The sequence below is a fragment of the Chaetura pelagica genome, unplaced genomic scaffold (assembly GCF_000747805.2).
Source record: "Chaetura pelagica isolate M959 unplaced genomic scaffold, ChaPel_1.0 scaffold386, whole genome shotgun sequence".
Classification (NCBI taxonomy): domain Eukaryota; kingdom Metazoa; phylum Chordata; class Aves; order Apodiformes; family Apodidae; genus Chaetura; species Chaetura pelagica.
In genome coordinates this window covers 2,368,769-2,389,211 of record NW_009953703.1, presented here as the reverse complement: position 1 = coordinate 2,389,211, position 20,443 = coordinate 2,368,769, and the positions used below count along the sequence as shown (strand labels likewise).

The window sequence follows — 20,443 nt, the reverse complement described above, 5'->3', positions numbered from 1 at the left end:
GGAGATGGTGAAGCAATAACAAGGTCAAAAAGGACTTATTCCTATCTGCATAAGTATTCTCTTTGAGAAATGAACCCACTCATGCCTGGGCAGAAGAGAAGGCAGTTCACAGAGACAAAAATTTTCCTTTACTGGGGAGCTGTCTCTAAGGCAAGACAGGGTTGCAGTAGTACCCATACTCGGTTTCCCGTATCATAGAATGCCAGCCTTTCTAGGTAGGAGAACTGTTTAGATGAGAAACAGTTTCTTTTCCTAGTGGTTTTTTCTTTCTTTTTTTTTTTTTAATTCTTATAAAAACAAAACCAAACACACACTTTAGCAAGTGGAAACTTTACATTTTACTAAGCTGCATGTGTGATCCCTTATGGGATCTTTTGGATAGTTTTCCATACTGATATGCAAAAAGAGCCAAGCCCAATGCTCCAACTCCAGAAAGAGCAAAGAGCATATACAGTGCTATTTCTGCACTTTGTGATGATAAATCTAATCCCAGAAAGCGCACGCTGTCAGCCAGTCCTGGGGGGGCCTCTGTGGGAGTCACTGTCCATGAGAAAACAGTAAGAAAGTGTTAGTCCAGAGCCTGGGGTGACCATTGCCCTGTGCTCGTGTGCATGGCCCCTCCTGCCTTGCACGGCTTTCACTGTTGCTGGGCGGTACTCTGACAGGAGGTGTAATTCTGTGGATCAGCAATTCACACAATTCTAGCTCAGGGTAAAGGCACAACTGAGGCTAAAAGTGCTACTGTTGAGACTCCAGGAGGGGGCAAGTGTTGTCTGACAGCCATGGTCAATCCCCAAAGCACCGAACTTAACAGTAGTTGCTGTTAAACCCATTCTTCCAGTTCAGCAAACATCTATGACAAAAGAATATTTCCAAAGGCTTAACCAAAACACCAATTTGTATGAAGTATTAAAAACTGGTCAGAATAGTGAATGTGTGTGGTTTGGAAAACATCTTAGGAAGCCCTGGTACTCAAGAGAAAAGTAGAAGGGAATTGGGTTTCTTTTGGAGACAAGCATGCCCTGAGGTGCTATTGCACAAACCTACTATTCTGGTTTTACATACAGAAGTGACATAATTCCACAGCAGTATCTTCAGTTATAACAAAGCTTGATGATTAGTCAGTGCACTACTGGAGCCCTTAAAAAACTAGTGTAGAAAACAGTGTATTTAATGATCATATGGAAACATTTGGAGATTAGAATCAGGTGCAGATGAACATGATTTCTGCTGCATTGCTTACCTTCCGGCTTCAGTTCCAGACAGGGATGTGGGCCCGTTGCTGGATCTGGAAACCCATTGCAGTTTATGATCTGTGAGTAATACCTGGCCGAGGCCTTGGGGCACCGTGGCAAGTCGGGGGCTGTGAAATTCACATGATAGAACCCAAACCTTTCATCAAATCCCACTGCCCACTCAAAGTTGTCCATCAGTGTCCAGGCGGTGTAGCCTCGTAAGTCAACGCCATCAAGCACAACGGCTGTTACCAGGACCAGACAGAACAGGTCAGTTGTGCAGCTGGGTGACAAGGTGCTCAAAAAAACAAAAAAAATCAAAGCTTTTGTGCAGTAAACACAGGATTAGGAATAGAGAAGAAGAACCATCAACACACAACCCTGGTTTAAACAAATGCTTGTGGGGCCTCACTGCTAAAAGGCAGTAAATGAGCATGGTCAGAACAGCTGGCCAGCAGCTCCCAGTAGGTCAGAGAAGCAAACTGAAAAAGCCCTTCCCTGTTGCTTGGTCACTGCTGTAACTGAATCCAGTTTCAGGTTTGTTTTCTGTTCTTTAAAAGACACATTTATTTTAAAGACAACTAGAAGTCAAAATAGGTATTTATCAAAGAGTAGTTCCTGCTCCTGCCAGATGCAGCTGTACAAGGAAGCTGCAATTACTCTACTAAACCCAGAGTTGGATAATTTAGATCTGCCTTTATCTCTTCCTTTAGAAATCCTTTCCCTGCAAAGCTGTGGCTGTCCTTGGGCAGCTCTGCTAAACCCAGAAATTAATACAGAGTGCATCTTATGTATGTAACTTGCACCATGATGGCAGGGGTCTTTCAGCTCCTCACAACTTGCTTTGTAGCCATCAGTCTTGTGTCAAAACATTGCTGCTCTCTAGAGATTTGGATAATCAGAGGTAAATTATCACTCTTACCTTTCAGTGCCTCATTAATGTAGCTCCGATAGTAATGCATGCGCCAAGTGTCATTGAAGTCCACGGCTCCCCTTTCTGAGACCCCGTTTTCAGTCACATAAATGGGAGGGTTGTTGTACTCTTCCTTTATCCACCTCAGGATCTTTCGGAAACCAAAGGGTGTCACCTTTAGCCAGAAGGAACCAGAGTTCAGCCAGCTGCGGTCGGTTACTGACGCTACACCCCTGCGGAGGAGGGCACACTGGTCAAGGGGTGCAGCAGCAAAGGGGAGTCATAATAATTTCATATGTAATCTCTGGAAACGTTTCAGAAAACAGCCTGTGTTCACCCCCATCTGTGGTCCCACCATTACCTTCATTCTCATCCAAAAAGCTAGCAAGCTCCTGTTTATCTTTTGAAGCCAGGGAAAGAAAGTGGTACCTACATAAAAATCTTGACTTAAACCATGAAGTGATTTAGCTATTCAGGCTTTGAACTCTCTTACATCTAGTTAATGTGGTGAGGGAATTAACAACTGTTTAACAGCAAATCAGGATAATCTGGCAGTTCAGACTGCAGGCTGTAGATGAGGAGTTAAAATAAATACTGTTTACAGCTGATCCCAAACCCCTGGGAGACTCACAAGTGCAAATTCCTTCCTTTAGTGGATCTTCTTTTTTTGTTCTGTTTTTACCATTCACATCTATTATCAGGCCTGTAAAAAAAAGGGCTATTTGGTACTGTTTGGGAGTGTTTTCCCTAGTGTTGGTTATAACAGCTTAAAATACCTGTGTCATGGCTTTGTTTGCTAGCAGTGTACACTGCTCAGTTGGCCCAGGCTCCAGGTGTGCACATTTTACTTGACCAATAATTTAGATTCATCTCTTACCTGTCAGAGTCATATGACAGAATGCCAGCAGGATAGTTTATGTTGTATGTTAAAACTGTAGTATAATGATTTAGACCAAAGTAGTCATATGTGCCTTTAATTCTTTGCTTTTCACTTTCAGTAAATTCTGGAAGTCTGCAACAGAAAACAGAAAAAAGCATAAACTCAAAATGTAAGTCTTCTTCGGATTTTCTCTTCTTCTACCCCTCCTCAGGCCTGTTGCATAAATTAAGCTTTTGCTAGAATATGCAATTCATGCTGCCTGCTCTAACGTTCTCCAAGAGATGAAAAGAACTGACCAGAAAAAAAGATGCCTGATGGCTAGAGGTCCTGCTCATGGTCAAACAAGGAGTTTGACCATCATCCTGTTTATGAGACAAGAAAACAGTGTTTGCCCCGTCAGGAGTGTACTGGGAGGAACTGGCAACATTTTGGTTGCCACGTGCTCACCACACCCCTGTGGAGACCCAGAGCCCAGTATTCATGAATGACCTGTCTCAGCCCACCATCCTGCAAGAACATGATTAGCTCTGACAGAAGAGAGTATGAAATGGTGCCTCTCAGCAGTCAGTGACAAACAGGGGTTCCTGTCCCCACTCAGAGGAGCAGATTAAATGACTTTACCATTTAATCCCAAAGTGCTTGGTTCCCTTCCAAAGGGAAGAACATCCACCTTTGGGATCTGCAGCCCTACACACTCTACACAGAGTAAGAAATGGAGTTAGGAGCACCCAGGGTAAACTCTCCTGGAGTTATGTCCCTAGGCAACCCCTGCTGAAAAGGCAGCCAGTGCTCCAGGCAATTTGATGATGCTTGAGAGTTCAAAGTCTTATATTAAGAACAAGACTTCTCCCCAGCTTGAGATGCTTGGGCACGTTCTCTCATAAAGCAATGCACGTGACTTTGCTCGTATTGTTGTCAGCAACTGCCGGAGAAGAAATAACGTGTCAAATAAAGTGCCTAAGAATGCAGCTTCAGCCACATACAAAAGCAATAACACAACTCTTGAGGACACCTGTCTCTGCTTCAGAGCACACACCATCTCCCTTGTTTCAAAACAAGAGGTCTTTTGCATTTTCAGAGATGAACAATCAGGAATAGCCCCACATCAAATATACCCCATTGAATTGGTATTAAGGTGAAAAGGGGAAAAAATGCTTTCCCTGTATGTGCCTAAAAAGCAAGAGAAAAGGAAAACCATTCATGATGGAGAACTGCTACCACAGTAATGTTAAGAATCATGGGAATGGAAAATAAGAAACATAATTCAGAGAGACCAATGAATTCTCAGTGCTTGAGCTCAGTACATAGTTTTAAGAAAAGTTAAAATACATTTACCATAGTCATCAGGTGTCTAAAGCAGAGCATTTACTATATCACCCTGAGCTGCCAACTTAATACCCCACAGATATGTTACATTAAGAAATTCAGTTTGTAAGAGAGGTAAAGACAGGGAACAGGCAAGATGCACACCAGAGTTCCCCTGTGAGGATTCAGTAAGATTTTTACAGTGGCTTTGCAACAGAATCACTGAAACTTAGCACTTCTAGCAGAAAAGCAGGTTTCAGCACAGCAAGTAAAACAAGAGGAGGAATGTGCCTGGGCTCTTACCGGGACTGGCTCAGACCCTGTGCCAGACTGCGTTCCCGAATCCTCTTTTTCATCACTTCATTATAATCACCATTTTTGAAAATGGGGTGAGCAAACCAACCTAGAAGAAACTAAGCCAGGAAATAATTAGGGAGAAGGATAAACTATGTATCAAAGCAACAGATTTACCCCTTTCTCCTTCTGCTTTATAGGTAGTACCTGAACGTATATTGAACAGGCACATGAAGACACCCAGGGGTGCCCATACAATGGCAGTAATTTCATAAGTTTTTGTCACTGCAATCACATTTGCCTTGTTTCCGTTGCACACTTGATTAGCCACCAGAAAAGGGTGATATGTTCCCTTGCAGTGATGCCTCTGGCTCACCCTTTTCTTTTAGCAAGATGCCAGCCTGGGTTCTGTGCACCTCCAGCCCCCAGAGAACGGTTGTGTCACCACAAACAAACTCAGGAGCAGCAGGGAGGGCTGTGACCGGTGTCTCTGTACCTGCAAGTATTGTCTGGCAGCGTTGATGTCCTCCTGGCTGTGTGGGTTCCTTGGTTCTGCCCAGTCAGAGTTGATGGTGATGGAGATAATTCCTCCCTGTTTTGCCCGGTAGGTCTCGTTGTAGAGGTGCCAGGCCTCGGCGTGGGCCTTTATCAAGTTGTGCCCCACCGCGTAGGGGGCTCGCCCAGGCCGAACAGAGACACCTGCAGGGAGAGGGGCAGCACAGGCCATGGAGAAGCAGTTCCCAGCTTTCTTTCTCATCAGCTGCTTCCCAGCAGGAAGCTGGGAACACACATGCAAGGACACCCAGAACTGCTTGCTAGTAAATTAACGAACATGCAGCACCTGGTGCCTGAGATTGTGCTTCAGCAGAGAGAGCTGGAGGTGCAGGACCCGGCATCCCTCCTTCCTCCCCCTGCAGTGGGACACAGACTGGCTCAGGAGCTGCCTGTGTGGCACTGCCAGCCCTGGCAACAGGCTGCTGCTGCCAGGGTGGAGAGCAGAAAGCTGTGTGTTGAGGCCAACTCCCATCACTCCCTTTCCCTGAGCCAGCTGAGCTTGACTCTCTTCCAGCCCTAACCTTTCTCCATGATCCCTGGAAATGGTCTGGAAATGGGGTCTGCTCCAGACAGCAAGTGCAACTGGAGGCTGCAGGAGAGGGGTTGGGGATTAGAGGAGTGGAAGGAAGATGGGTCTTGGTGAGGACAGGGAAAGTGAGAGAAGGGCCATTCACCACACCACAGCAGTCCAAACCCCATCCATCCCCACCACATCTGTTTCCTTGCTCTACCTTTGTGTGCCCCTGGCATCCACTCTGCAGCAGCTTAACACAGAGTTGTGCCTACACTGCCATGAAGTCTCTGAGGTCATGCCCAGCAGTCCTACCTGGAGCAGCTGTGCCAACGCCATAGCCAAGATATGCAGTGTTGTAGGGTTCATTGAGGGTTATCCAAAATTTCACTTTATCTCCCAATCTCTGGAAAAGGAGCTCAGCATATTCCTTAAACCTCTGAACTATAGTATCATTCTCCCACCCACCAACATTCTGCAGTGCCTGTGGGAGGTCCCAATGGTAGAGAGTTACCTGTGGAGAAAGACAGCAAGAGAAAGCACTCAACCAGTGACTCTTCTTTAGGAAATAAGGATGGTAACCCAGCCTCATTTATGAACATAAATAAACCATGCTTGGATCTGCAGCTGCCTGTTCCTAATGGTGTTTGAGTTTGTAGTGATCACTCATGCACTCAAATGAAATACCAGTGTTTCAGTTTCTTTAGGATATGGGGAAATGACTCAAACTCTAGGGACTGCCTGATGGTGAAAATGAAGCTTTTACCAACCATCGTCACCTGGTATCACGAACACATCAGTGAAGAACTGTTGTGCCTGCACTGACTCTCAGATGAAATACAGTCCAACAGGACACCCGTTTGGACCAGTCTAGAGGAATGCCATGAAGGCACAAGTTTGCTCAGGTTACATGTGTCTAAGCCTATGGGGACAGATCAGATTAACTCAACAGTTGCAAAAGAGTGATTGATGCAATGGTGAGGTCACTGTCATCAACATTTATGACAAACCATGCTGATCAGTGAAGTTTCTGGACTCCTGGGAAAAGAATATTGCACCAATCCCCAAGAAAGGCAAGAAGGAGGATCCAGGGAACTGTAGGTTGGTCAGCCCCACCTCAGTCTCTGGAAAGAAGGCTGTATAGGTGCTTGTGGAATTCACTTCCAAGCACATAAAGCATGAGTAGGTAATTGGAAACAGCCAACAATAAGGTTACTGTGATCTTCCCAGGTAGTAATTTCTAACACAGCCCTATATTGCCAGTTCATTTTCTTGTGCAAAAAACATATTTCCTTGCAGAACACAATGAAAAACAATTTCTCTGTGAAGGAGTGGGTGGATGGAAACACACACAGAGCATCATACTTGGGTTCTGCTGTTTTTTAGTTACCTGAAAGCTACTGCTTTTAGTTACCTGAGGCTTTATGTTAGCTGCCAGAAGAGCATCAATAAGCCTTTCATAGTAGTTCAGTCCCACTTCATTGATGTATCTGGTGGTTCCATCTGGGAGAACACGGGACCAGGAGACTGAAAAGCGATAGTGAGACACCCTGAGGTTTTTCAGCATTTCCACATCCTCCTCAATCTTGTGGTAGCTGTCACAAGCCACATCTCCAGTGGCATCATTGCTGATTTTCAAGGGAGTGTGAGCATATTTGTCCCAAATGCTAAGTCCCTTCCCATCTGCTCTCCATCCTCCCTCAATCTGTAATTGAAGATGGGGGGAAACTGTTAGTAAAGCCCAAATTCATGTCTTGGCCTAGCAAAGAAGTCTTTGTGGCACCACACAATATTTTGACTTATCATCTTAAGACTAGAAATAGCAATGGTTTTGCTGTTCCAATCTAGTAAGACCTCTTGGGTGTTTAGGCAAGATGTATTAGCGAACCACAGTGTCACAGAACAGGCATTGTTTCGGTTCACCTGCTGCTCCATGTTGGCTGGCTCTTGTGAAGCCCATGCTGCTGTCTCAATTCCTGTGGCATAACCACCCCCTTACATATTTCCAAGTTCCTCACTTTTACAGTGACTGTTAAGCTAACCCTCAATGACAGTAAAACCTATTGTTACAATATCTGTAGGTGTCTCATCCAAAATGAATTAGTTGTCCCCAGATACTTCAAGAGTCCATCTTGGTTTCCTAACCTGATAGGCTGCAGTTGCTACACTCCACCAGAAGTTCTCTGGAAACTCTCCATATAGAAATTCATCTTCCCTTGGCAGTGGGATCCCATTATTGCGGATGACTCCTGCATAATACACAGCAGACCTCTTTGGGGTTCTTGGCCTGCTGGGATTGTCAAAATCAACCTGGTGCAGTCCAAATCTTGGATCATAACCATTCAACCATTCAAAGCTATCCATAAGAGACCAGGGGTTGTATCCTCTCAGATTAACACCATCCAATTTGTAAGCTGAAAGACCAGAAGCAAATGGAAGAGCATCAGTGGTATAATTCACACATTAAATGAACCACAGGGAATTCCCATGCAAGTATAAAGACACTTCTGGATCATAAAGCTGGCACTGGTCAATGAAGATCTTTAAGAGATTCTTCATAGTTAGAGGATACAAAGTACAAACAGCCAAGAAAGGAGATCATAAAAAGAAACACTATGTTTACATTGTATTCAGAATATTTAAAAGACTGATATCAAGCACTTTTAAAAAATACTCTTCAGAGAAGTAAACAGAAATCTAGGAAGGAGACCCACAACATCAACAGAACAAAAGAAAACACTGGTACCTTTTAAAGCTTCATCAATATATGTTTTATAATAAAATATCCTGGCATTGTCATCAACATCAGATTTGGTCTTTCTCCCCACCCCATTCTTTATAATGTATATTGGGGGATTTCCATATTCTTCTTTGATCCAGTTCAGTAGCCTTCTCAGCCCCCAGGCCACGGCGCGGTGCTCAGGAATAGCTGAGGAAGGCCAGGAGTTGTCAACCTTTGTTAAAACTTCTCGGTCATGCTCATAAGAGAAAGGCTTCAAACGGGTTGTTGCATGGGTTACAATTTTGGAAGTGTAGGTGTTGAAGCAGAAAACATCTGCTGTGCCCCTGATGTATTCACGCTCTTCTGCTGTGAAAACCGGTAGGCGAGACGACGGCAGGTTCTGGAGCTCACTCCTGTTCCCAACTTTCCACTTCATGACCTCTGGGTAGTCCCCATTTTTCAAAATGGGGTGCATAAACCACCCCACCAAAAACTGCAGGTATCTGTCTGCAGCTTCGATGTCCCTGGGGTCACTCGGTGTCTTTGGCTCAACCCAGTCGATGTTGGGACACAGGGCAATGACCCCTCCCTGACTCATTCTGTATTTGTCATCGTATGTGTGGTAGACCCTGGCATGAGCTTTCAATAAGATGTGGGCAACCCTGTAGGGAGCACTACCAGGGTCTTTGACATTGGGTGGAAAGGCCCCAGAGCCATAGCCAACCCAGGCAATGACTTGGGGCTCATTGAAGGTAATCCAGAACTTCACCCTGTCCCCAAAGGTCTGGAAACAGAAGTCCGCAAAACTGTCAAACAGGTCAATCAGTGTGTTGCTCTCCCAGCCACCAATGTCCTGGAGAGCTTGTGGCAGGTCCCAGTGGTAGAGAGTGACAATTGGAGTGATGTTGTTTGCAACCAGTCCATCAATGAGACGGTTGTAATAGTCAACTCCATGGCTGTTTATTGAGCTGTTCCTTCCGCTGGGGAAAATTCGAGACCAGGAGAGGGAGAAATGATAGTTCTTCACCCCTAAGGCTCTCAGCAGGTAAATATCTTGCTCCACCTTGTTGTAGCTATCACAAGCTGTATCTCCATTGTCATTATTCTTTATATTTCCTGGGACATGGGTGAAGTTATCCCAAATGCTGGGCCCTTTGCCATCAGCATCCCAGCCTCCCTCTATCTGGTAGGCAGAGGAAGACACACCCCATGAAAAGTCCTCTGGGAATGTCCCATAAAAGTACATGTCCCTTTCAAAGGCTTTTTGAGATGAAAACTTCTGCCAGACAACCTTTGCCCGGGAGGGAACTTCTGATGCTGGCAAATCTGGCAACTTTGATGGTACAGGCAGGTCAAACACCACTGGCGGAGAAAATCTGTCCAAGACTTTGGATGGGAAACCATTTCTTTCAATAACACTAGAATAGAAATAAGCAGATGACTTGGGAGTCCTTGGTCGGTTGCTATCTTCAAAATTCACATGATGCAGCCCAAATTTTAGGCTGTACCCCAATCGGCCTTCAAAGCCATCAACCAGGGATCGGGCAACATACGACCGAACATCAACTGCGTCTAGTTTTACCGCTGTCACAGAAACAGTACAAGACACTGTTACTTGTGTGAACATCTTCAGAACAAAGCACAGCACAACTAAGCATCACAAGAGAAGGTAACATTGTGATAAGCCAAACATCTACCAATGGTCTTTCGGCAAAAAAAACCCATGCAAAATTAAGAGTGTCTGGCAAGAAAAGCAGCCGGTGCTGTAACAGGAGCTGGTCAAATAAAATGCATGAGAAAAGAAACATTAGTCAAGACATATTGGAGTGCAGGACACTTGTGCCACTGGTATCCCTTTTCCCTGAGTTCTTGTTTTTCAAGCACAATTCATCAATTTAGGCATATCGTGCATTTTCAGATTTAACAGTATAGTTAAAATAAAATATTACATGTATTTAGTGCTTGCCTATATTCCCCGAACACAGCATATCCAATATGGGCACAGTCAAGTCCAGCATCCTTCCCCACACTGCCTAAAAAAAGCACTACATCTCCCTCCTTCCAGAGAGGTTCACTTCCGAAATTCAGTCCATCTTCTCTACTTCTGCTGAGCCATAACTGCAATGCCAAATTGTGCTTTCTGTAGCTCTTTTAACACTCCAGTCAGCATGCTGAGAACTAGGTCAAGAAGATCAAATACTGAACACTCATCACCAACCCATTTAATACAGCATAAAATAAAATTTTCCTGACAATTCTGGCTTATGTATCTCAAGAGAATATCAGTAAACTCTTTATTTGAAATCTCAAATCTCTCTACCTGTTCAGAACTTCAGTCTCTAATACTATTTTTATGTCAGGTGATAACAGTTTGCAAAGATACAAGCATACCCTGAACCTTGCTCAAAATGACCGAGATATAAATATCTCCCTCAAAATTCTAACCAGAAGGGGTAAAGGGTGCTGCTAGTTAGAGCTGCTTAGCCAGTTCAGTCCTGATCTACAAGATCTTCACAGGCAAGAGTCTAGTTGCAGACAAATCTTCTGGGGAGCTCCGGTATATAAACACTGGTCTCACAAGGACTGACATTAGGGTGCAGGCTACAATAATCGTGTGTGTAAAAAATCTAATCCCATATGTAAGCAGAATGAAGAGTTCCACATCTGGACACAAGACAGGCTGAAGTATATGAGGTCACACTACATACAGAGCAAGCAGCTGACCTCGTATCACTATGCAAGTGGTGATGTTTTAAAGTTAACCACCATGGAAGGGATAGAATAACTATATTCCATTATCTAAAAATAATAATAATAAAATAAATTAAATTTCTCCATACCTTTTAGAGCCTCATTGATGTACTGGTGGAAATAATCCACTCGCAGAGTGTCGTTAATGAGATCCCCTGTGTCTTCTGTGGGCACACCATTTCCTGCTATGTAAATGGGGATCTTTGTCCCTGTATATTCCTGGGACACAAACTTCAGCAGCCGTCTCAATCCCCAAGGGACCACATGGACCCAAGCAGAGGCAGTCCGTGGCCAAGAAGGGTCTACATGCAAGGAGAAGTTCCCGATGCTCTCATAGCCTGGTGTGCAGGTCCTGTTGGTCACAGCACTGACCAAGTGGGAAGTGTAATGGGAAAGACCAAAAAAATCTGCAGTCCCTTTCACCCAGGATTTCTCCTCTTCTGTAAACAGAGGCAGCTGTGCAATTGTTGTGGAGCACTGCTGGTTTACTTCCTGGATCTGAGCCTTCAGGATATCAGGGTAATCACCATTAACAAATATAGGGTGAGCAAACCAGCCAAGCATGAACTGCAAGTACCTCTCAGATGCCCTCACATCCTCAGAGTTGGTTGGAGTCTTGGGTTCAGCCCAATCTGAGTTCAGAACCAGCCCCACCTTTCCCAGTTGCCGAGAACGGTATTTGTCATTATACAGGTGCCACACCTTGGCGTGAGCCTTGAGAATTGTATGAGCCACCTGGGGGCAGAAAGCAGAGCAATGTGTGTGTCACACTGCTTTGCACAAGAACTCTTAAGCATTGAGAATGTCATCTCCATCCAAAAGAAGAAACCTTGACAGAACAAATAATGATACCCTAAGAGTGCAGTAGGTTTTGGAATAAGCAGAAGAACCTGGCTACCCATCAACACCAGCTTTCAGAACAGAAAAATAAAAGCATCTAGCACCCCTTACATAACCCATTTTTTGCAAGTATGATAAATCCAAAAAGCAAATACTTGTCTCAGAGGCCACGTCAGGCTTGAACATAGTTAAAGTACACAACCATCACAGGAAAACAGAACAATGGCAGCTGCAGAATCCTAGTTATTCCTGTGTACCTACCTTATAAGATGCTACTCCTGGGTCAGTGATTCCTGGAGGATGCTCTCCAGTGCCATAGCCAGCATAGCTGATAACCCAAGGCTCATGGAATGTAATCCAGAACTTGACACGATCCCCAAAAGTGGAAAAGCAAAAGTCTGCATAGTTGACAAAAGCATCTATGATAGTGTCATTCTGCCAGCCACCAAGAACCTGAAGAGCTTGCGGGAGGTCCCAGTGGAACAGAGTCACCATGGGCTCAATGTTAAGGTCTAGCAATTGGTTAATTAATTGGTTGTAATAAGCAACACCCTTGAAGTTGATGGTCTCGTTGGTGCCAGTAGGAAAAATTCTAGGCCAGGATAATGAAAATTTGTACAGTTGGGGATTAAGACCCCTAAGTAGGTAAATGTCATAGCTGGTTTTATAGTAGCTGTCACATGCCACATCTGCTGTTTGGTTCATGTGGACATGACCTGCATGCCCAAAGTGATCCCAGATGCTCTCTCCTTTCCCATCCTCTGCCCAAGCTCCTTCAATGTTAAAGGCACCTGTGGATATGCCCCAGAGGAAACCACTTGGGAAAACATCTTGCAGGAAATAATCCCTCTCCAGTTCAGATTGTTTAGCAAACATTTCCCAAACTGTTTGATAGGAGGAGCGAGGGGCAGGAACAGCATCTGGGTTCTCCTGTAGAGTATTTGTTTTGCTGGAAATAGAACAAAAAGAAGTTGAAATATCCAAGGTGGGTACCAGTGCCAAAGAACTTGCCAACCTGGGGAATAAAAGAACTGTTTGCTTCCCATTCCACTCACATAAGCCACTTAGGGTATAGTTCCTTTGTCACCTTAATGATCCAGCCTGCTGCCATCCAGCTAGCAGATGAAGGTGGAGTACACAGAGCTAACTGCACATGGAACTGAAGGTGGAATTTGGGCTACAAAGGATGTGAGACTGGAAGAGATTACATTGCCTGTAATAGTAGGACAGAAGATGGCCCATAATAACAAGTGGCTGGGCTCAGCAGAAAGGCACCCCTTTCCAGTCCTTTCAGCAACTAACAGCAGACTTCACCACTAAAACCACCTGTGTCTGCCCCCACAGAGGTTTCTAGAGGACACCATTTTGTTACAGTAACCGATTTAAGGGGCAAAAGCTGTACCTTAAAACATGAGGTGATGAGAAGTCCAAGAACTCATTAACATCATATCCAATCATACGTGTCTCTTCTTTATTAATAGCTGAAAACAAACAAATGGGAAGTGATGGACTTAGTCACAACTTAGATGATATGACACTACTTGTACATATAATTACACCTTTAGAAACAAGGTGCTTTTCATATTTTTCTCAGATCAAATCTGTTGATTTTCATTAGATATTTACAATTCCATGTTATGAAATTATCACAGAATCATAGAATCATTTAGGTCAGAAAAGACCATTAAGATCATCAAGTCCAACAGTAAAACTCACACTGCCAAGTCAATCACTAAACCATTTCTTTAAGTGCCACATCTACAGAACTCTTAAATTCCTCCAGGGGTAATGACTCTATCATCTCCCTGAGCAGCCTGTTCCAGTGCCTGACATCCCTTTCAGTAAAGAAATTTTTCCTAACATCCAATCTGAACCTCCCCTAGAGCAACTTGAGCCTGACAAAAATGACTGAAAGTTTTGGGAAAGATTTCCTGCTTCCCCTCCCTCAACACTCACCATCTATCCTTAACTTTCCAAGGCAGCTATGAAAGAAACCATAAAGTTATTTCATCTAATAGTAGCAGCCTGGACTCGACTATTTTGAATTTCCTCTATAATTTGCCATGCAGAGCTTAGCTAAAAAAAAGCTCTCCTCCTTCTTGAAACATGTGACTCACCAGTGACAATGGCAGCTGCTGGTGTGACAAGATTCGCTTCCTTGGAACCACAATCAAGTAACTTTAAACTGAAAATCAAGATCTCTATGTTCTTCCAGACATTCTGCAAAACCAGAAGTCAGAGACTTGCATGAAAAGAAACATCAGCCAGCTAGGAAAACCATGCTCTTGGCATCTGTTGCTTTTAACACAGAATAAGGAATACCTAGAACACTGAGAATTGTTGATAAAGTTATTCAAAGTTAAATTCATAAATCAACAGAGTAAGCATTAAATACCACCCACTATTTTTCTCTGATCCAAAAAAAAAAGCCCAATGCAACTTAAAGCACAAAACTTCAAAACCTTCAGTGTTCAACTCGTCATTGAAAAGGCACAAGGAACTATGTCCTTTTTTGAGAGCTTGTTTGGTAAGAATCTGTTGCACTAATGGTCCATTCCAGATTTTTTGAGTAACCTCAGCATGTTGGGACCCTAAAGAGAATGAGCCACAAGGATAGCTCTTCACTCTGCTACCTAGTTGCTAGATAACTCTCATCTTCAGGATTTTAAGAAAGCAGTTCACTACCAGTTGCAGTTGCAGAACCCATGCTGGAATAAAGCAGTATCTTAGTGCACAAATGTTAACCTAACAGCTTCTCAAGCACTTAAGATGCAAGAGATTTTTCAGTACTGGACAAAAGAAAGAATTATGCCATTCCAGTTGTTGATGAATCAATCATGAGCACTGACCAAGATGATCCTTTCCAGCACTTTCAAACACCTGTTTCAAAGTCAGAATAACAACAGAGAAATAAGTGAGCACTATGCAGCTGTTTCCTAGTGTAGGGGTTGTCTGAGCTCTCAAAGCAAATCAGAACTATTTAGACATGCATCAAGAAACATGGAATTCCCCCTTCTACTTATGGTCTGTTGCCTGATACTGTAATTTCAACACTGTGCATCATGTTACCTGGAATTCATTCAATTTCTTGTAGAAATCTGTTTCATTTCCACAAGAGTACTGAAGGCTGAGAGACAGAAAGTCTACTGAATCCTGGAAAAAAAAGGAGAAAAGAATAATCCTAGAGTAAAATGTATTTTTTGCAGGTATTACATTAAAAATTCTTTAAAATCATTAAATGCTTGACAAGGATACATTGCTGGAGTTAGAAGCCATATGACCACATGGACACCCTGGACAATATCACAGAATGTTGATATATATATATAAATATATATAGATATATATAAAATTAGTACAAACTGGATACTGTATGGGAAGATTCAGTTTCAATCTCTCCTTCTAAACAAAGTAAAACTTAAACAGTTAAAATAAATCCTAGGTGTATTTTATACATTTAATATTCATGATTTACATTTGACTTTTTTATTAGTAAGAGTGCCTATGATTAATCAGACAGAGAAACCTTTGCAACCATATGGCTTAGGCAGGCATTTTCAATAAACCTTTGGGGAAAGTCCATTTCAAAAATCTTTAATCAATCTGAACTACAAGTATTACCCCACTAGAAGTCAAGGGAATAAACCATATGCTTTTATTAAACCAGCTGATAAAGCTGGAAAAAAACTGATAAGCTTTCAGTTTATTTTTCAGTCCAAGGTTTTCTTCTAGTTTAGTCAGTTCATCTAATACCATATCTTTCCTCTCCCTACAAACCACACCTTGCTTTTATCCTTGAAATGTCATGCCTACAACACTGCTTAATCCATTATTTAAGTTTGAAGGATTCTGAATACAAGAAAAAACCTGCATTTATTCACTGCACCCTGCATCAACATCCTCTATATGATGACAGCTACTAACAGAGAGCTTGGTCTTTACAGAAATGGTGTCATTGTCTTTGTAGAAATTACGTTTTCCTCATGTGCCATCCCTGTGCAACTTTTAGCACAGCTCAGTCTGTGTTTTAACATAATAAGCAGATTTTTTAAATACCAGTTACTTAAAGTATCTGTTTCTTTGGTGGTGCATTAAGTAGACTTGCAAAGGAAATTACAATGAGTGCACTTTTTGCAGACACCTTATTATCTAAGCAAGTGTATTGCTAGAATCACCAATTATGAGAGCAAATATATTGCCATATATCTTGGCCAGTGCTTTCTAGCCAAGGAAGGATGCTGAAGTAATTTTTAAAATCAGCAAGCTTCCCATAATCAGACTAATCAAATGAGAAAAATGTATCGAACTGGTCAGTTGGTTAACTTGCTAAAATGTTATTTAACTTGTAACAAGTCACTTGATCCCATACATAAAAATCAAGTTAAATTGAATAACATTAATATGATTTTGGAAATCATTTATATTAAGGTGTTACCTGAAGAAAAACTGAAAGCAATTCTGATGACTCACTGTCCAAGACCTGACCCATTCCTAAAGCAATGGACAGCTTTCCACCTTGAAAAGAGAAGAGGCAGCCTCTTGGTAGAACATTAAGGACAAATTAAAAAGTGATTTTATGTTAAAGACAAATCAAAAAGTTCCATTATTTTAAAATCAGTTGGAAATTTTTGAAGATGCGGAACATTAGACAGTGTCCTCAGTAGCTGAATTCAGAATACCCACTATGATTTCATTGGAGAGATGAAGAAGGTAGAAATTCAAAGGAAGAATTCAAGGAGTCTTTGTCAATACATCTTGTCATCATGACTGCTCACACACATCTTAGCACCATTCCTAGCAGGCAGGTGGATCAGAATGTCCAGTGGCATAAATGTAAGTAATAGCTCTAATTTTCATGCCTTTGTGGTGGTTCTACAGTGGTTAATTTTAAAAACCGTTCTGTGCTGGATGCTGCTGAGATCCTGGGATGCTGAGAACTTTTGGGGATAGGCGAGGAGAGAAGGAAGCTGGGCATCTTCTAGGGGCTATCACCAGACAGTGTGAACTGCACTGCTAAGTATTCCTGACAAAAACAAGAGTTCAAAATAAATAAGTTAATTTAAAATTTGAAATAAAAAAGGTTACTCAGAAAGCTCTACTGGTTGTCTGCCTGGGACAGAAAAACTCCAAGCCCAAAGAAGACAGATGCAAGAGGACAGCTGCTTAGAAAATCTCAGGTACCCATCATAGAAGTGAAACTCTCCTGCTCTGTGTAATACAGGTAGAGTTAAGATTTAATTACTTTAAAATCCCAGTGTCTGCAATGAGGAAAGTCAAACCAAGGACACTGCAGACACAGAAAAAAACAGAACAAGACTGGATCAGAGTAATTTTAATTTGTACCTGATGGAGATAATTAAATTTCATTTTATACTAATAAAGACCTTGTTTCGTGTTGCTTTAACTATTTTAATTAACTTTTTTAAGTAAAATAATTTCCTTTTGATTAAATGGGAAATGTGACTTTAAACTATGATCAGGTTTGTTTAAGTAGATTTTTTCAATACATTTACTAAGATTTCCACCTTTTGGCTGGAGACCTGAGAGTTGAATTTGACCTTCAGCTAGAGCTAGCTCTGGACCTCTAAAGCTGTATTTCTTGGGAATACATCATGCCTTAATGAAAAAGCCCTCACCCATCACATGTAAGAGATCACAGCACAGCCCCTGACTGATGGCACAGTCTTCCTCTCCTCACTGAAGCAGCAGCAATTGCAATCCCAGTTTTCAATGACGTTGAAATAAGTATTAAGGCTTTAAAAAAAAGATAACTGGGCAGGAATCAGTCTTCCTATGTCTCAGTCCCACTTTTATTATACAAATTTAAAGTTTGGTATATGAACAGTATGAAGCTACAGTTCATTGGGGGCATCTGCTGGTCTTTAGATTAAGAGTACATGGACAACACCCCTTTGAAAAAAAGCAGATAAAACTATCATAATGCTGGAAGAACTGGTTTCTGCTGCTCAAATTAATTTATCTATTTAATACTTCCCTGAGAGCACTGAGAGCACATTCCCACAGGGATTGCATGTAGCAGTTGTAATTTAATTCCATCACAAAGTATCTGTGAAAACACCCCACAAAAAAAAATCCCTCTCCCCGTTCTCCTTACCTGCTGGTGAGTATTTCCCATGGTAGAGGGTGTAAGCTCTTTCATGAGCAGCAGCCAGGGCCTGGGCTTGGTATAGGGGGTGATGGTAAGGCAGGCTGCTAAGGACCTCTGGCAGGTGGCTGAAGGTGAGCCACACATCAACCAGGTCTCCAAACGCACGGAAGCTGAACTCTGCATATTCCACAAACAGGTCCACGAAAGACTTGGCTTTCCTACCCACCAGCTGCGCGGCCACGGCGCCAGGGACACGCTGCTGATGCAGAACTACCACTGGCCTGAGGTCTGCAGCAACCAGGGTCTTGAGCAGCTCCTGGTAACACTGCACTTGAGCTTCATCCGGCTTCCTGGCATCCCCTGTTGGCAGAACGTGTCCCCAAGGCAGGAAGACTTTGTAGTGTGTCACCCCGTTCTCACGGAGCTGGGAGAAGTAGTGGGGCAGCTCAAGAGCTACAAGATCCTGTTGGCACAGATAGTCATGGGCTTCAGCCACTGCAGGGCTCTGATCTTCCCTTGTTAGAACTTGGTTCTGCAGATGCAGCCTGTTTACTGACTTGCTGGGTAGAGGTCCAGCAATGGCAATAAAATTCTGAGCAAATTCCCTGTCTATCCCAAGGCTGGGAGAGACAAACAGGAAGAAGACAACTGTCCTACAAATCAGCTCCATTTCTGCCCCCTCTTCAGAAACATTCCCTGCTACTTATACTACAGTAGAAGTAATATTTAACTGAGACTATCTACTAGACAGATAAAGGTGCCCAGAACTAGCTGGCACTAGAATGATAACAAATCAGGCCTTTTGTTAAATAGATGAGCAAACAAATAGACAAATACAAAAAACAGTCAAACAATTGGTTGGGGAAAGGCCATGTGGAAATGTTTTCCAAGGTGCTCAAGTTCCCCTTTATGCTTGAACATCAGTTGACAGTTACTGATACTGCCTCCATTTCCGAGGAAGGTAAAATCCATGGACAATGCTTTTCATCTCCTCTTGGCCTTTCTTGGCTTAAAAGGAACCCCAGCCCAGCTCTGGATGCAGAAAAGAACAAGAGCAGAGCTAGGTGGGTGCCAGCACAGCTCAGGGTGTGCAGGAGAGCAAAAGGCACCATTGTGCTTTAATTCTGGGGTGCATGAAGGAAATCTGACATGTGGCATTTTACCCACTTGGAGAAGTTGCTGTTACATTCATTCAGGCAGCAGCAGGAACGTACGTCCTCATGCTCAGTAACATAAAGAATTTGAATAACATTTTTATTGCTTTCCAAAGTACTCCTTCCCTTAGCCTTGAAAACACCCTGAACTCTCAGCAAGGTGGACACATAGAGATCACCTACCTGAACTGCCACAGGGAAAAAGTAATTCAACTTCTCTACATTCAAATACACCAAAACTGAGGAGGTGAGAATATTTGCTGCCTAAATATAGAACATGTGTAAATCAACTAAACACAAAATCCTACATAACTATTGAAAAGTCAGTTTCAACTCAGAGTTTATTCCCTTTAATAACCAGCTTTTTTGTCTATATCATATTTGGAGTAATCTGGGCAAAAGTTATTACTCTGTCAGGCAATATAATCTTTAAATTATAATAAAAAACATCTCTCAACATTTGCTGTTACTCAAATAGCCAATCTTAAAGCTTACACAGTGATTGTAATTTATGTACTTTGACCCTTTTGATTCCCATGTCACTTTTTTTAAGAAGCCTTGAAAAGCTTGCTGAAACATCATGCTGAACAATGCACTCCTCTTTTTTTTTTTCTTCTTTTCTTTTCCCCCCTAAGTTTGAATAAAAATTTTGAATAGGAATTTTACAGCACCACCTGCTGCTTTTTTTCAGTAGAGCAGTATTAAAGCAAATGTTTCTTAGGTGCTGGTTTCAGGCTGACAATTAGTCAGATATTTTTAACTCTCAACAGATTATTTTATAATCTCATGGCATACAACAAATAACTGAGAACAATAGAAAACTAAGTAATTTTTTCTTACAGAAAAAATCTACAAACAAGTTTACAAATATAGTCTTAAAAATCCCTCACAAATGATGGCAGTTTTCAATTCACTTACAAGTAAAGACATGTCACCAGGATGGGGGTTTCTGACCTCCTGACTTAAAAGCCTTGCTTTGGGCTTGGCTATTTTCAATTTTCTATTTTACATATACAACAGGAGCATACACCTCCTTAGTCCATCTAAAAAGAAAGAGAAGCAGTCAGAGTTTCTCATGATCCATTACTAGAAGCTAGAAAAACTAACATCTAGGAAATTTGATGTTTCTTAAGACATCAAAATATTTAGATCACTATTTTTTCAGCCTCAAAAC

The 20,443-nt window shown here is 42.4% G+C and overlaps 1 protein-coding gene across 1 annotated transcript; it reads right to left on the bottom strand.

Moving 5' to 3' along the window:
• Window positions 1-331: 331 nt before the first annotated feature.
• Window positions 332-18,785, bottom strand: LCT (lactase). The gene is made up of 18 exons (XM_010000376.1): window positions 18,122-18,785; window positions 16,492-16,521; window positions 15,904-15,965; window positions 15,076-15,159; window positions 14,124-14,226; window positions 13,379-13,487; window positions 12,268-12,955; window positions 11,256-11,901; window positions 8,440-9,999; window positions 7,839-8,107; window positions 7,108-7,398; window positions 6,009-6,207; window positions 5,124-5,326; window positions 4,637-4,746; window positions 3,026-3,160; window positions 2,158-2,381; window positions 1,244-1,480; window positions 332-540 (listed from the first exon to the last, which is right to left on the bottom strand). Exons 1-18 carry the CDS (start codon window positions 18,783-18,785, stop codon window positions 332-334), a joined length of 5,823 nt encoding a protein of 1,940 aa, XP_009998678.1.
• Between the last annotated feature and the right edge of the window lie 1,658 nt (window positions 18,786-20,443).

What these genes read in the sequence shown, in the direction of transcription:
- LCT (XM_010000376.1), bottom strand. Translation starts at nt 18,785, where the DNA reads ATGGAGCTGATTTGTAGGACAGTTGTCTTCTTCCTGTTTGTCTCTCCC. An exon ending in TGCCCCTTAAATCGGTTACT is followed by an intron (nt 12,956 to 13,378) that starts GTAACAAAATGG and finishes TTCTATTTCCAG; the next exon opens with CAAAACAAATACTCTACAGG. An exon ending in CAGCTAACATAAAGCCTCAG is followed by an intron (nt 6,208 to 7,107) that starts GTAACTAAAAGC and finishes CTTTCTCCACAG; the next exon opens with GTAACTCTCTACCATTGGGA.